The 15,405-nt window shown below is 40.6% G+C and overlaps 1 protein-coding gene and 1 long non-coding RNA gene across 2 annotated transcripts in view; one reads left to right on the plus strand and one right to left on the minus strand.

Annotated features, from left to right (window-relative positions):
- nsg2 (neuronal vesicle trafficking associated 2) overlaps window positions 1–10,828 on the plus strand; it is a 34,897-nt gene extending 24,069 nt beyond the window's left edge. The window contains exons 4-5 of the mRNA XM_029519625.1: window positions 6,246–6,356; window positions 9,304–10,828. Of these exons, the coding sequence (XP_029375485.1) occupies window positions 6,246–6,356; window positions 9,304–9,510 (318 nt within the window). The 3' untranslated portion in view covers window positions 9,511–10,828. The remainder of the gene's footprint in view (window positions 1–6,245; window positions 6,357–9,303) is intronic.
- LOC115054397 (uncharacterized) overlaps window positions 1–15,405 on the minus strand; it is a 137,886-nt gene that overhangs the window by 31,097 nt on the left and 91,384 nt on the right. The gene's annotated exons all lie outside the window — the stretch shown is intronic.

The following is a 15,405-nucleotide window of genomic DNA, read 5'->3' on the forward strand; positions in this document are numbered from 1 at the left end:
ACATTCAAGTAAAGGAAATGTTAAAATGTTAAAATGTTAAAATCACCCATTTCTGTTTGTTTTTTCCTCAGAAGTTGCAGTTGACAAGTTGAACAGCTGGGCTCTCGTTGTGTTGCTATGGTTACAGGCGCGGATGAATTTAGAGCCTGCAAAGTTTAGCCGAACTACGCGTACAAACGGGTTAAACGCACACCTGCCGACCAATCAGAAAAGAGTATTCACACCGACTACGGTCTAATGTCATATATAAAATTAGAAACAGCTGATAATACTTGCGTGTTTTTCCAATTCAGAATTGTTCATATTGTAATTGTACTTTTACATAAAACAACAATGAAAAACCACAACACTTGAAAACATAGTCCAGAGCCAAAGGAACACTACTGTCTATTTTAGTTAGTGATTTCCAAACGTCACCTAGCAGGCCTGAGGCGATTATGCAGTACCACATTTATTTTGGTTTTTTTTTTGGGGGGGGGGATAATTTCCAAAATGCCCTTATCCATAACTTGCACATTTTCATTTCATGTAGGAGAAAATATGTTTATGTGCGTTAGTATTTAAGGACACACGGGGATCAAACCTGTGACCTTTTGGTTATTTGTTTCCAATCACTTGCCCTAACAGGGACCCTGTTACCCACTTCATTAACTTCATCAGTGCTAAACCGCTGTAAGAGGATAAGAGAACTTCATTGGCAATTTTATGTAGCTTGCTGATCCCTGACTTAAACACTTAAACTGGTGAAGGCTCAGTCTGTCGCTTAGAGACTTTAGCAGGACGCATTTCCAACACCACCGTGGAATCTCGGGGCTGCTCTGGTTGATACGTCTCCAGAAGGGATGAATATTTTTACTTAACTGCATTTTAATGTTCTGAGCTGAGCTGTACGAACAAGCTGACATTAAATGTGCCTCGTGTGATGTAGAAATTTGCACGTCTTGGACAGCAACACACTTTTAACCAATCAGAGAAGGTCATTGTCAGGGTGAGGAAGTTAATTGATGTCAGTCAGCACATGAACATGCTTCTGGTCTACTGACCCTCTCATACTGAGGCTCTGCGCTAACATTTAACGGCTAGAAGACAAACCCCGGGCTAGTAAGTCCTTAACAGAAAAATGTTATTAAAGCGAATTACAAGTTAAACGCTTTCCAAAACCCAGCAGACGCCAAAGCCTTCAAAACCTAATCTGATTAAACTGTTTTTTTTGTTTTTTTTTAATCATCAGCATCATTAATAATACCAAAACTAACCACAGAATCGTTTGCATACAGCCACCATGCTTCACCTTGTTCTTAGGGTTCGTTCACAACATGCTCATTTTGCCTTTACGGTTGGATATTAATTCTGATGAACATGTGCTGGCTTTTTGCCGCGATCTGACCTTCAAGCTTTCTCTCCGCTCTGGCTCAACCTGTCATGAAGTTTATTAATTTCATTAATCAACAAACTCCCCTGAAGGCATTACAGATTATTACAGCCTGGACAAAATGTATTTAATATATGAAAGAGTAATTTCTCATATTTGATCTTAATACCTTTCTTTATATATGGAGTGCAGCGTGTCTTGCCTTCTGCAGGCCACTCAAGGTGTCCATGAGATTAACCTGGGCAGTGAGCTTCCTTTGTGCTGCTACTGAGACGATCTCAGAGGAGTGAGAGGAAGATGAATGAGGAAAAATATTGTTTATGCTTTTAGCGGTGTATTGATTGATGCATCAACTGCTACCCCGCTGTGTTTGCTGCCCACCTGCCTGTCTGCCTCTCTGTCTGTCCGTCTCTGCCACCTGCTACCGAGAGAGGCAGCGAGATTTCCCATCTGCCCCTGGATCTCTATCATGTGCTCCCTGTCTGCCTTTTTCGCGTGCTGCTTTATTGTCTCTGTCATCTCCTCCTTTATTTCTCACTTTGCTTCCTCTGTCACCGCTATCTAGTTTTTATCAGCATCATTTTTCTCTTGCACCCCACTCCTTGTCACACACCCACCTCTCCCCTTTCTCTCTCTGCCCTTGCAGACGCACACACGTTACATACAGTATTCTCTTTTTCCCTCAAGTGGATCTGAGAAGTTGTCTGCTTCCCCCATATGGCCTGTCAAGTTCCAGCAGTGAGTGTGTGGGTGGTGTGGTGCAAAGTAGCACAGAAAAAAAAAAACAAAAACAAAAACAAAAAAACAACAACAACAACAAAACACATGAGGGAAATAATATGCTGAACCCTGATGAAATAGGTTATGAAACAGGATCTCCATGCAGGCAGCTGCTTCTGAACTCACGATGTGTACCGTGCAATAAACAATTAAAAGGAAATGTATTTTAGGGATATCAAACACATGAATAGGGTAAGTGGTGTGCATCTGGGTAAACAAGCAATAGGTGAAGATACTAATCCCGGGAGCAGAGCAGCAATCCTACTCGCTCTTGCGTAATCCCTTTTGATTGTTTGTCTCCATAATACACAACTTTCTGCAGCTGCAGCTGCCTGTTCTTTCACTGATAGGACCCTGTGATGCGGGGAAGGAGAAGAGACTAGAAAAATCATCTGCATACAAAAAGAGTTCAAGCTTTACAGCCGAAAAATCTTTGAGCATGTTACGTTTATTTTATTTTCAATACTGTTTCAAGGAAATGTTAAAGGAAAATGCTGGAGTTAAATTTATCCACCATCTTCAGAGGTGAAGGAGGAGATTGTTACTGCTCCCATTTCAGTGCGCTAAAAACAAAGCTAACTTAGCCTAGCCTGAATTCACCTACCAGCATCTTTCATCTTTTTTCAAAGAATCTGTAAAAATGAGAACTCCTCTCACAGTTACGTACACGACAATGTCTTTTGAGTATGAGAGCATCACTTCCCTTATCTGAATAAACAGGGTGTCTAAACCTTGGTGCGCTAACAATCATCCCAAAATTACAGTTGAGACAAGGATCATATTTAATGATTCCCACGATGAGTGAGTTCAGTCGCCTTTTTATCTCTTTTTACTTTTTTTGAGTTGTCAGTTCCTGTTTGTGTTGGGGACCGGCAAGAATGGGATGGAGTTAAAATGCGATTTTGAACAATAGCTACATCTTTTTTTATTCACATGAAAAGAATCCTGCGGTTGCTATCTGCCCCGGGTAGATTCAGGGGAGCTATTAAAGCCCAGCGGGCACGCTCACCTGCGGCGCAGTCAATCCAATCTCTGCTGATGGAGCCAATCCTTGTTAAGGACACAATTTTCTTTGTCCAAATTATAGCTGCATGCTGTGAGTCTACCTGCATCCAAGAAAAACAAACGCCTGTCTGTTATCTTTGTTGCACAGGAAACAGGATGATGGTTGTGTTGGTGGCGATAGCGGTGTAGGATGGAACATACTGCGGCATTAAGGACACAACAGTCACATCGACAGAAAATAGGATGACGGTGACGTGGGTAGGACGGGCAAATATCAGGGCCTCATATTGACCTACAAACTTCATTCCACTCTATTTTCGTCTACTCTTTTCTGTTCACTGGCCTCTACTCATTGTGATCACAATAAGCAGAGCTTCAGCTGATACGAGGCAAATAAGAGTATCATCTTATCCCAGGGAGGAATATTGGCACAGGCCAGGAGATACTAGCAGATAAAAGTATAAATCCACTTCATGCGCAGAGGGAGTCTTCATCCTTGAACATTGCCCTGACGACCTGCTAAGGTTTACTGCGGAGTTCAGCCAGATTATGAATAATGGAGAAAGGTCAGGATAGATTTTTAATGGATTTATACACCACATGGTTGCAGTTGCATCAACAGGGATTTCAGAGCGATCACTTCTATTATAGAGGGTATGTTCTGGCGTGAACTGTTGCTCCGACTGCTGCTGCTGCTGAGCTGAGCTATCGAATGCTAACGCAGTGCATGCTCTCCATGACACGTGCTCATCCCATGAATCCTTTTCATGAGCACGTTTATGTGCAATATGATGAAAAGACTCTAAAGAGTGGACAAACTATACATTGGACATCATTCAGTAAGTAATCTGATGAATGACTATTTAAGTGCCTGATAAATAATTCAAATACATATGAGACAGATTCCCATCATTTTGGATGTTCAGAAAAGCAATTCTCATCAGCTATTCATGGCTTGAGTCTTCATTTCAAGTGTCTGAGCCCAAAGTTGGGCCGCTGCAAGCACAGACCGCTCATTGCTTGCTTCATGATTTGAGAAGCTTTACAGTAATCCCTATCCTTAATAAGCCATTTCATGTACTCCGTTATTCAACTGGGGGTCAGGGTGGCTCTTAATCAGTCATTCCATGTCCGTTGCTTCTCCAAAAGGCGGATTACCGTGACTTCAAATGTGTCCTTTTAATGTATCGCAGTGTGTGATATGGCAGATGTAATTTACCGCCAGGGACAGCAGCAACCAAGGCTGAGTGTCTTGTCCCCCGGTTGACACCAAATAAACAGTCACTTAACTTGCGAGTCCATGTCCACCCTCATAACGCTGATGGAGACCGATGAACAAAACCACGTGTAATTGCTCTGACATCTCGCTGTGACAGATCATATAGGAAGCAGGAAATTGCCGATGGCCTTAACACCGGTCTCGGACTAGATGTGGAAACAGGAAATTACAGATATTCATCTATTATAGAAGGTTCTATTTTCAGCTCACTCACAGAAATCTGACTTTTCAATGTTTTTTTTTTTTTTTTTTGGGGGGGGGGGGGGGGGGGTCATGATGGGAGGACATGTAGGTGCTCTCACCACACATACCTGCAGCGACATTTATGACTTGGCAGACAATACCACTTTTAAACAGCTCCACATTGCAATACATTTGCATAATTCTAATTAAACGCTCGCTCAAAAGCTTCCGATCATGTTGTCAAGTAGAAGGTAGGAGGAAGCAAATCCTTTTATATGTTAATCAGCTTTACTATGACATTGTCTGGCCTGCCAGGGAAATAAATATTTCACACCTCAAACTACATAGAAGCACCAAGCCACAGAAGTAAACACACTTTTTTTTTTCCCATTTTAGATTAGCTCCGCTAGCCATTAACTATTTTTCCCATTGCATATACTTTGATTCTCTACAAATGCCAGTGCAAGGTAATCATAGTTCTTTGTCCTGGAAACTGACCAGAAAATTCAAGTTTGTTCCAGTTTTTTCAGTTGAATATTTTGTTTAGACCAGCTATTGGAGGATTTTATTTCCACACTTGAGTTCCTTAGAGCCGCTTACAGGGTCAGCAAGTGAATCATAAATCTGTTCACCAGCAGGAGAAAAAAAAACAAAAAAAAACAAAATATAAAAACCCAAGAGAACCCAAAACAACTGTTTTTGTCAGTAAACAGCAGAAACATTCAGAAAGATGAAGGTTGTAATTGATTTCTTTTTCTGACAACTATTTCAGGTTTGATGGCAGGAAGTACAGCTGAATGGCTCATGGGTCTGATTCACAAACAACACACACCGACTGTAATTAACATCAAAGTAGTAGTCGCACATTTAAATAGCTTCGGACAGAAGCAATGGCCGAATTAATACGCAATACCAGAAAGTACAATGATAGTTACCGACCTAAAATTGTTCCACAAATTAATTGCTTATTTTGGAGCAAATTCACTTTTTTTTTTTAAAATGCTAATTATACTGGAGTTCTGCAAATGAAGCTCATGGCTCATGCTAAAAATTTCACCATCTGTGTGACAGGCGGTGACATCGTTGATTACAACAAGATTTTAGAGAAGCCGAGAGAGCTGTCACTTTTAGAGGACATTGGTAATTTCATGAGGATGGAACTCATTCTACCGAAAACCTATTTCGAGTTTGACCTTTTAAAAAGACACGATTTCACAAATTCATTTATTTGCATTCAAATGTCTATGAAACATAGGAAATAATAGCACAGACCTCATGTGTTACTGATTTATGTCAGTGACTTGGCATCTTCTATTTATTCTATCCAAGCAGAGTCGCGGGCGGCGGAAACAAAGCAGTTTTTAACGGTGTCACCACCCGAGTCATTCATCATGCAACTCAATGGGAACACCTTGCCTTGAGGAGCCATTGACCTCAGTCAGCAGCATCTTACCATTTATTATTATTACCCAGACACAAAGACACACAGTAGCGCCCACACTCCATATTTCTTGCTGTCTAACCCAAACCCTGTCTGGCATATACGGCATAAAGCATACAGTCAAAATACTTTTATTGCTGTGGCTCACACACACCCGCACTGACCAGCGTTCATCATCCCTCCAGGTGACAATCCTGATCATCCTGGCCCTGGCCTTCCTCGCCTGCATCGTGTTCCTGGTGGTTTATAAAGCCTTCACCTACGACCATGCCTGCCCAGATGGATTCATTTATAAGGTAAGAACCATAACTGGCCTTTATTTCATTTTAATGTGGTACAACACATCAGTCCACAGCCCTGAGACTGACATGTGGGTAACAAGGCAGCCGCACCATCCAGTGGGTCATGGGAGAGTTGCATCGGCGCGCATGATCTTGCGCTGCTATTTCTACTACTGCTATCCAAATTAATGGTATAAATAAACTGTTAAATTAAAACATGTAAATTGCTCTACTGCACGTATTTTAAGTGCCAAACGTAAACAATATGTACACAGTGACTTCACATTGTGTCAAACTACTAAAAAGTGGTCGGCAAAGTAGGCCTGTGAGTTCAGTGCCGGCACATACAAACAGCATGTTCTCATGCCTCCTGAATATTAAAATACACACAGAGAGGAACAGGTAAGAGTAAAAGGTAGAACACTGGATCTGGTGATGGTTCTCCTGAGTGAATCAATGCCCTCCACACAGCTCTATAAGAAAATGAGATTTTACTCATTTGTCATCGTAGCAAATAAACAAGTAAGTTAATTCATTAATACAAAGAGAATCAGTATCGGGAGGTCAGGGATGATTAATCAATCGATGTCAAATATTGCAACAGTGAAAAATGTCCACCACAATTTCTAGTAATCCAAGGTGTTCCTGTTATTTCAGAAACAGCCAAAAGCTAACAAAAAAGGCAGCAAAGAGACATAATTGTTTGTGTCACTTAAGTAAGTGATTGATTATCCGATTAATTTGCAAAAATTTGCTTCAGTAATTTGTCCTTGTACGAGTCACTGTATCCTCTCTGCCCTTCACTAATTTCTTCTTTTTTCGCCCTGTGAGGATGAGTTCACCACCCCGTCTCCTACGGGAGAAGAATAAAATAAGAATACAATTCTGCTGCCCTACATTCACTAACATGTGAGGTCAGGATACAGGAAGAGGCTAACGAGACCTATCAGATGAACAATCATCGATCATTCATATCAGTGGGTTTCTCTGGATCATTGTAATTAACAATTAGCAAATGCTTTTGTTCCCTGGGAGAGAGCGATGCCATTGAAACAGATCTCAGATTACTAGCTTTGTTGACTACTTGATGAAAATTAGAAAAATGAGATTTACGCTCAAAGTACAATTCCGGTTTTGCAATAAGCACCACTCAGAAAAGTACTGAGCTTCGGTTCAGTCTTTGAAGTTTTATGACGTGTGGATGCTGCCTCTCCTTCTCCCCTCCCCTCCCCTCCCTTCCTCTCTCCTCAAGTTTCCCAGTACTTCGTGAGAGGTCACCTTGAAGTCTGTGTTTCTGGTCAAATCTGGTCTTCTAGGTGGGAAGTAGTCCCAGGGCGTCAGGGGCTCGTGCAGTCTGCAGAGGTATTATTAGCAGGGCAGCATGCATGTGCAGCAGATGGCAGCGTGTCAATGTATGTGCATGCAGTTGCACCACGCAGTGAACCACAAAGTTGGAGGTGTGTGCAGACTCAAAAACGTTAACGGGCTCAAAATATGTTAACGCACTCACGTCATTGTAACATTATGGTCTCCGTTCTCCTCTACGTGTTGTATCAGTCTCAGCAATACAAAAGTCTTTTTGCTCCCCTTCAACACTCATCATGTCGCTCTGGGGCTGTTTTTCATGGGCAGAAGCATCTGACCTTGACAGTTAAAGTGTTTTTATTTTTATCTTATCTCTTTTCCAAAGCTATTCAGAGTCTATTAGCTAAATTTGCTCTGACACACATTTGGTCTTGGCAAGAATTCAGTTCTGTTTTCTTTTTTTTTTTTTTTTTCCCAAGGTGTTTTTTTTTTTTTTCCTCTTCTTGCTTCCTCCTCAACAGCCCATCCAGCTACCACATGTAGTATTTAGGAGTACTTAAATAAAATCTGTTCCACTTCTTTTTATGTTGTAGTAGTTTGCAAGGAATATATTTTTTCAAACACGATTTATAGACTAGAATTGAATAACATCTGGCAACTGAGGAAAATCTGCCTTTATCAGCTTCCTTCCTCTGCTATGAAATTTTTAAATACGCATGTTCCCTTAAATCAAATCATTACTTTAAATTGTAACGTACTCTACCCTGATTGGTGTTTTCTTTTGCCTCTACAACAAAAGAATACAGCTGCACAATTAATGATGTTTATATGAAAAGTGTCATTTATCTTCAACTTTTACTTCACAAGAGCCCTGATTTTAATTAGAGCATAATTACACCTATTGAACAATTCTTAACAAGCTGTAGTGAGGAACCATTTAGGAAGTCGGTTAAATACTGTTGAGTAGTAAATTAAACTAAATGGTGCCACAAAAAAAAAAGTAAATCGTATGTCAGCTCATTCATAATCTCTGTATCCCGGGTTAAAATAAGCTCTTTCATAATGGTAGATGAGTGTTGTCATGGTAGCAATAATAAACACATGGTAGTGGTCAAGAGAAAATGTGAAATATCGACTTGAAATGAGAAATGAGCAGCGCTCTGTGGCTCTGAAACATCACCTGACCTCCTCCTCTGCTCCCGCCATAAAACCACAGCCCCCACCGGGCTCTGTCACCATAATGCATGTTATTTTAGGGCATTTGCTGAAGGTTGCTAATGTAACTATGGGTTAGGAGAAAAACAAAACAGAACACTGGTGTCATGCCTTAATAAATGTGAACTGAACTGGTTAATTTGTAGTTTGTTTTTTTTTTTTTATGGCCGGTCCATTGGATGGCTGACGGGACTTTTTTTTTAATCAGATTCTGTGACTATAGAAACAAAATAGGCTGGTGATTACAGTTCAAAACTTTATCAAATAGGCTTGTGTTTTTACAGCTCATAGTAAATGATTACAAAATGCAGCTGCTGTTTTGGTCAGAAATCTCCTTTTGGGTGTTTTCCTCAAAACACTCCACTCCATAAAAATGTTCCGTGGTAAAATTGGTGATATAGGGAAGCCTTTGCCGATGATTTTCCCTCTTTCTCTGTCACAGCACAAGAGGTGTATCCCAGCCTCTCTGGAGGCCTACTATGCCGCCCAGGATGCCAACTCCAGGGGCCGTTTCTACACAGTGATCAGTCACTACAGCATGGCCAAGCAGACCACCTCGCACTCTGTATCCCCCTGGCTTCCTGGGGGCGTGGCGGGGCAGCAACAGCAGCACCACGACGCCAAACCCCCGAGCAGCGAGGGCCACTGAGTCAGCCAAAAAGGGGTTAAGGATGTCGCGGACACACACAGACACACACATGCAGACACATACATGTAGGAGAATACGTAGAAATCTAGACAAAAGAGATGCACATGAACACAGCAGCTACATATGTAATGCCAATATAAAGTGAAAACATGCATGCAGACATTAAAACACACAAGCACATGCTAGATCATATTCTGATTTACCTTGTCTGCCCATTTATGTGCTCTTTCTCTGATCAAGGAGCATCTTCCCATTGACCTTTTACTCTCTTGGGAACATCATCAACTGCTGATACACACTCACGCATACGAACCCACACACACTCAGAGTCTGCTCTCTTGTTACCCTGCACCAAGTTTACTCCCTTCCTCTGATTTTATTATTATTGACTGTCATGATGTTTATTTTTTACTGTAATGTATGGATGTTTTGTATGTGATTACCAGGCAACTCTTTGTACAAAGGCACGAGTCAATGATGAATGTCCCGCTTCCTCTTTGTGAGATTCGTTTGATTTTTGGAGTCTTTGTGTGTATGTGTGTGTGTGTGTGTGTGTGTATATACCACAGTTACTGTACACTCATCTACAGTCCTTTATCTTGAATGCCTTTCTTGCCTGAGCTGCATTACCTTAGGCACACCTGTCAATCACCAAAACACAGGCACTCAGATCACATCCCAGTCCGACCCAAAACACGTCAGTATGGTCTCATGTTGCTGTGGTACGTTTTTAAATACAAAAGTTTAGCTGTAAGGAAGGCATAATGCCACAATGTCCACAACCACAACATGTCCTCAATCGATTGAATGAATTTTTCCATCTTGGCTGTTTAATAGCTCAAATTCAGTGACATTCTCAATGTGCTATGCTATACATTTTAAATCCTCAAATACTCCAGTGACCCAAGCTGTACATAGAACTGTGCATTCAGGCTAGATTTTTGTGTGCATTGTAGTAGCCTTTATTAGGAGGTTTTTCTTTCCTTTTCTTAGTTTACTTATCTATTTTTTTTACAGACATACTATCCCCCCATGCTAGTTACTTGCATATTGCTTCAGCTGCCAGTCTTGTAGCTCCAACAAACCCAGTGTTGCAGATGGGAAAGGAAATACTGCACGTACTTCTGTCTTTTATTTTCTGCTGTGTTTCATTATGCTCATAGATGGGTTTCAGCCACAGCAGGGTTTTGGTTCCTGTTCTCTAATTTATTTATTTGATTTTGCAATGTTGGAGCCATTGTTAAGAGTAATTTTACGAGAATATTGTGATGTCGTCAGTTAAAATGTAGCGATACCTGGTGTAATTTATCAGTGTGCATCCTCGTCCCTCTTGGTTTGAATTAAAAATAAAAACAAGCTGTGACCTGTGCTGAGTGTGCCTGTCAGTCCCACTTACCACTGTGTCTCTTTAGCACTCACACAGCATCTAATGCAGCCCAGAGGCAGCGCAGTGTGAATGACAGTGATGAATTTTCATATAGTGCGTCATATTTAAATGTTCATACTCCCACCCAAATCCATATTACATCAGATAGGTTGTCTCCAACCTCCCACAGCAGTGGTGAACAGGTTTGTGAGCTGTAATGATGAGCACCTGTGATTGACAGACAAAAAAAAAAAAACAACCCAAAACAACAAAAAAAAAAGTCTAACAGAAAAGTAGCTGTATCTGTAATGGATGCTGGATGTATTATGGATTTACAGAGCCCCCTTTCAGTGGCAGATAAGTCCCCAGTTTTTCTCATGTGCGGCACTAACAACAGTGTTGTCAGTCATTGACATGAATTGTTGATTTTCCCCAATTAGAGGCTTGAATTCTAACAGATCCGTCAGCTGTCTGTCTTTTCTCCCAACTGAGAAGTAAAACAAGAACCGAGTGCAGCAGTGTTCAGGAATGATGGCCAAAAAGAGAGAAAGACTGCAAATATAAACATATGTAGCTTTACACATTTACAAATGCATAGAGAGTTGGCATCAGTAAGCAATGAGTTTATTAGTGTCCAGGTATGACACAAGCACTGCACAACTGAGAGGAGACAGACATCCGCCCTGCACACAGAAACAGAGGTTTGGATTTTATTAACTAAACTAAATAGGAATAAATGGAGGATTTAAGTTTCTAATCAAGCCGAGGTCGTTAGTGTTTCTCTCAGCCAGAGCAGCAGCAGCAGCAGTATGATGTTTATTTACTTCAAATGGTTATCTCCCCCAAGAATGACCTTCTTTCTGAATTAAACATTAACAAAATCATGCTCGTGTCATCATTCTGTTCATCATCATTCTGTTTTATGGTATTTTATATGCAATTTTATATTGCAGTTATGTACACATTAATATAACATGATGCAACTTCTGTAAAATTACATAAGGGATTACTGAAAGAGAAATTCGCCTCTTTCTGTTTCATTGTAATTACTGCAACACAATTCATTCATTTATATTTTATTAAGAACACAGCTCGGGGGACTATAGCGCAAGATAAGAAAAAGCAATGAAATGATTGGGAAAAAAAAAAAAAATCCAGATTGGTCAATACTCTGATGTTTATGAGAGAAAGCAGTTGAATTTTGATGGATCCAGTTACATTCTTTATATTGTCTTATCATCAGCTTTACTTTGTTGCTTATTCAAAGGTGCAAAAAAAAAAAAGAAAAAGAAAAAGAAAAAGAAGTTTTCCCACTGAGGGCAATGAAAATGATAAAATGTAGAGGAAAGTATCATTTTAGGCTCAGCTGCTGTTTGACAAATTGTAAACAAAGCAACCCGCCTTGTGGCAATCAGCATGAATTGTGCGGTGTTGCGTCCGACTGTAATGTAACAGGAACAGCTTCTGTCTGACTGGCAGAAATGAAAGGTACGTGTGATGTTTCTCCTCATGCTACTGTTCACCCCAAACAGATGTGACACATGGCAGCACAACATTAACAGCTCTGTGCCAACATCAAACAACACCTCACCACATTTACCATCTTAGTACTGCATTAATGAACCACTACAGTCAATTACGGTGCAGCTCAGGCTGACGAGAATATCATTCAAACCACAGAAAAGAATATATGTGACAAAAAGCTGAACTGTAGCTGAAACAGAAAAAGAGCCCTCTGCACTGTTAACACGCTCTGTCCAAATGATGCCAAATGTTGACTATGATGTTGAGGATCAAGCTTGAGGGCGCTGTTACGATATATAGAGTAACATCCACATATGATCTTTAAAGCTCACTGATTTTAGCTGCTTGATATAAGATCAATTTCCCCTCTTCACACTGAAAGCATATCAAATCCTCACCAAGCTTATTAGACCATTCATTTAAAAGACCTTGTGACCCTGATTACTTACTGGGGACTATTGAAAATCAGATATGAGATGAACTGTGGCTTAATCCTCTCCATGGCTCTCTGATTATAACAGTAAATAGCTTCCAGTGGTATAATATACGCTAAATTCCTTCAAGTGCAGGATGTTGAATGCTAATTAATGCTAGCATGCTGTCGGTGTTTTCCCAAAGAACAGAGGATGTTGGCGGAAAGAAAGGGAAAGTAGCCGAAGATAGGACGAGAGAAAAGAAAGGCTGCGTGTTGATCGGCGTGGAGGGGAATAACTGCTGACATCTGGAAATGATCAGCCATAAACGTCCATCCTGTTGCCACCTGACATGGTAAAAGAGGTTTAGTACTTGTTTGCACCGACTAAAGACGCAGAACACTCAGAACTTCCTCTCTGTAATTTTCTGTCTTGTATTCAATGGTCCGTCTCACACGTGTGCTTTTTTTTCCTTTCCTCTCACATTTTGTCCTTTTTGATTCATATTCAAGCGCTCTGTCTGTATCTATTTTCTTTCAACTCTCTTTATTTCCAAAACATCCTTTGCTGCTGTCATCTTCCATCTCCATCAACTCTTGAATTTTTTTTTCTTTTTTTTTTTTTTTTACTTCCTTGAGGGATCCAACTATGAGCCTAACATAAACAAATCAGCCTGCATGAAAAAAAAAAAAAAATCAATACTTGGAAAGGAGAGCATGGTTTTGACTTAAGTGGTGGAAACCTGTCTTGTACCAAAGCCAACAAATTTATAACCTACAACAATCATAAATGGTTTTACAAACAGCTAGCTTTGTTGAATTTGAAACATCCGAATCCAGGGAAGTGTAATATTGTATATAGTTATGTGAGCTGGCCTTCATTTCTCCATGAATACAATCCCAGTTTTCTATTTGTTGAATTTCTTTTTCATGTTTTTTTGTGGCAATTTCCATGTGGATGAGATCTGGTACTGTGCTCACTGATTATTTCCTCTGGCAAGAGAATCAAGCCAACAATCGCAGCGCTTTGAGAATGAATTGTTGGCAGGCTACCAAGCTAAATCCATGAAAAACACAGCAACAGAAATGGCAACAAGTATGGTTGACATCAACACCTCCCTGCAGGCTGTTGAGAGTTGACTTACAGCTTCTAAATTTGTACATTTTTTCAATTATTGTGAAAAACATTAACTGCTCTCAGGAACCATCAGGCCACCTGCTGCAGCGTCTGTGTCCGCTGACTGACGATGCTGTTAGCGCAACAGATACAACGGGAATGTAGCCTTCTAACCTAACAACGGAAACTTGGAAATTTTTGCGGCTAATAAAAATAAGTCATGAAGCACTAAAGCCCTTTAAGTTGATTACCAAAATCCTGATGAATCAGTGAATTAGATTTCGCCTCAGTTCATTACCGAACCTCTTTGCCAGAGTCTGATGTTTGCCATTTTTATCTGTTAACAGCTTTTCAGTCTCCTCGGTTAATAATGAACAATAACCATGTAATTGCTTTATTTTTGTCAGTTACACTTAAAAATAAAGAACTAAGCTGTTAACAAAATGAACTGACCCTGTTGCTCGGTAAAGGAACAGCACAGCTTTGTGACTTTCTTCTGACTCCCTGTTCTCCGCTCTGTGTTTTCTTTCCTGCACACACAGGTCAGACTTTTAACGCACTTGAACATACACACATACTCTACGGCCATCTGTGGAATTGTTGCGCTGTGCCTCCTTCTCTCCTGTCAGCTTCCCTCCCCTGCTGTCAGAGAAAGGCTGCTTCTCAGCAGTTGGCCCTCGGAGGTGTAAAGGAGGAAAACAGGAGGAAGAGAAGGAGAAGAGTGACAGAGGAGGTGGAGAGGCCCTGAGGAGAGGTGGGGGTGGGGGTGGGGGTAGAAGGGGTGGGAGGGGGGAGTCAGGTGAATGGTAGAGAAGCCACAGTGTTACTGAAGTGCATTAGACTGGAGTTGCACATTGGCAGAAGCTGACAGCTTTGAATTCAGCCTTAAAATTTAATTTGTCGCTTTTTTTTTTTTTTTTTGTGCTTTGCTGATCTAAATCCATAATGAAAGAATAATTTTCACTCCAGGGGTCTGGTGGGCTCCTTCTATGGCAGTTCCACTTTCTGGAGATTTTGGATGTGTTTTTACCTAAAAGCAACGCTGTTACCAAGTTACAAAGCAAAAAGAAGAAAAGGCAAGGCAGCCATCTCTTTGTACCTTCGGTGTTAAATGGTAAAAAAACACTGTGCTTCAATTAAAATGCTGCTGTGAGTTAAATAAAGTCTGCTTTGAGATTAATGAATGAGTGTTTGAAACTAATTCTGAGTCTAGAGGAAACTTTCTCTTTTTTTTTTCTTTGCTGCTGGTCGGATAACATCAATTTTCAGTATAAAAACAACAACAAAAAACCAATATACAGCTGAAAGACATGATCTAAAAATGCATTATCCTTTCTCTGAATCAACTGTTGCCCTCAGATGCAACACGTAAGCGACTGCAGAAGTGAACATTGCCTTGTTTCTCCACGACCCATGTGGCTGATTCACACCGCCGTGTCTGTGCGGTAACTATGAAGTCTGATGTCTGAGTGAGAC

Source organism: Echeneis naucrates, chromosome 14 (assembly GCF_900963305.1).
Source record: "Echeneis naucrates chromosome 14, fEcheNa1.1, whole genome shotgun sequence".
Lineage (NCBI taxonomy): Eukaryota > Metazoa > Chordata > Actinopteri > Carangiformes > Echeneidae > Echeneis > Echeneis naucrates.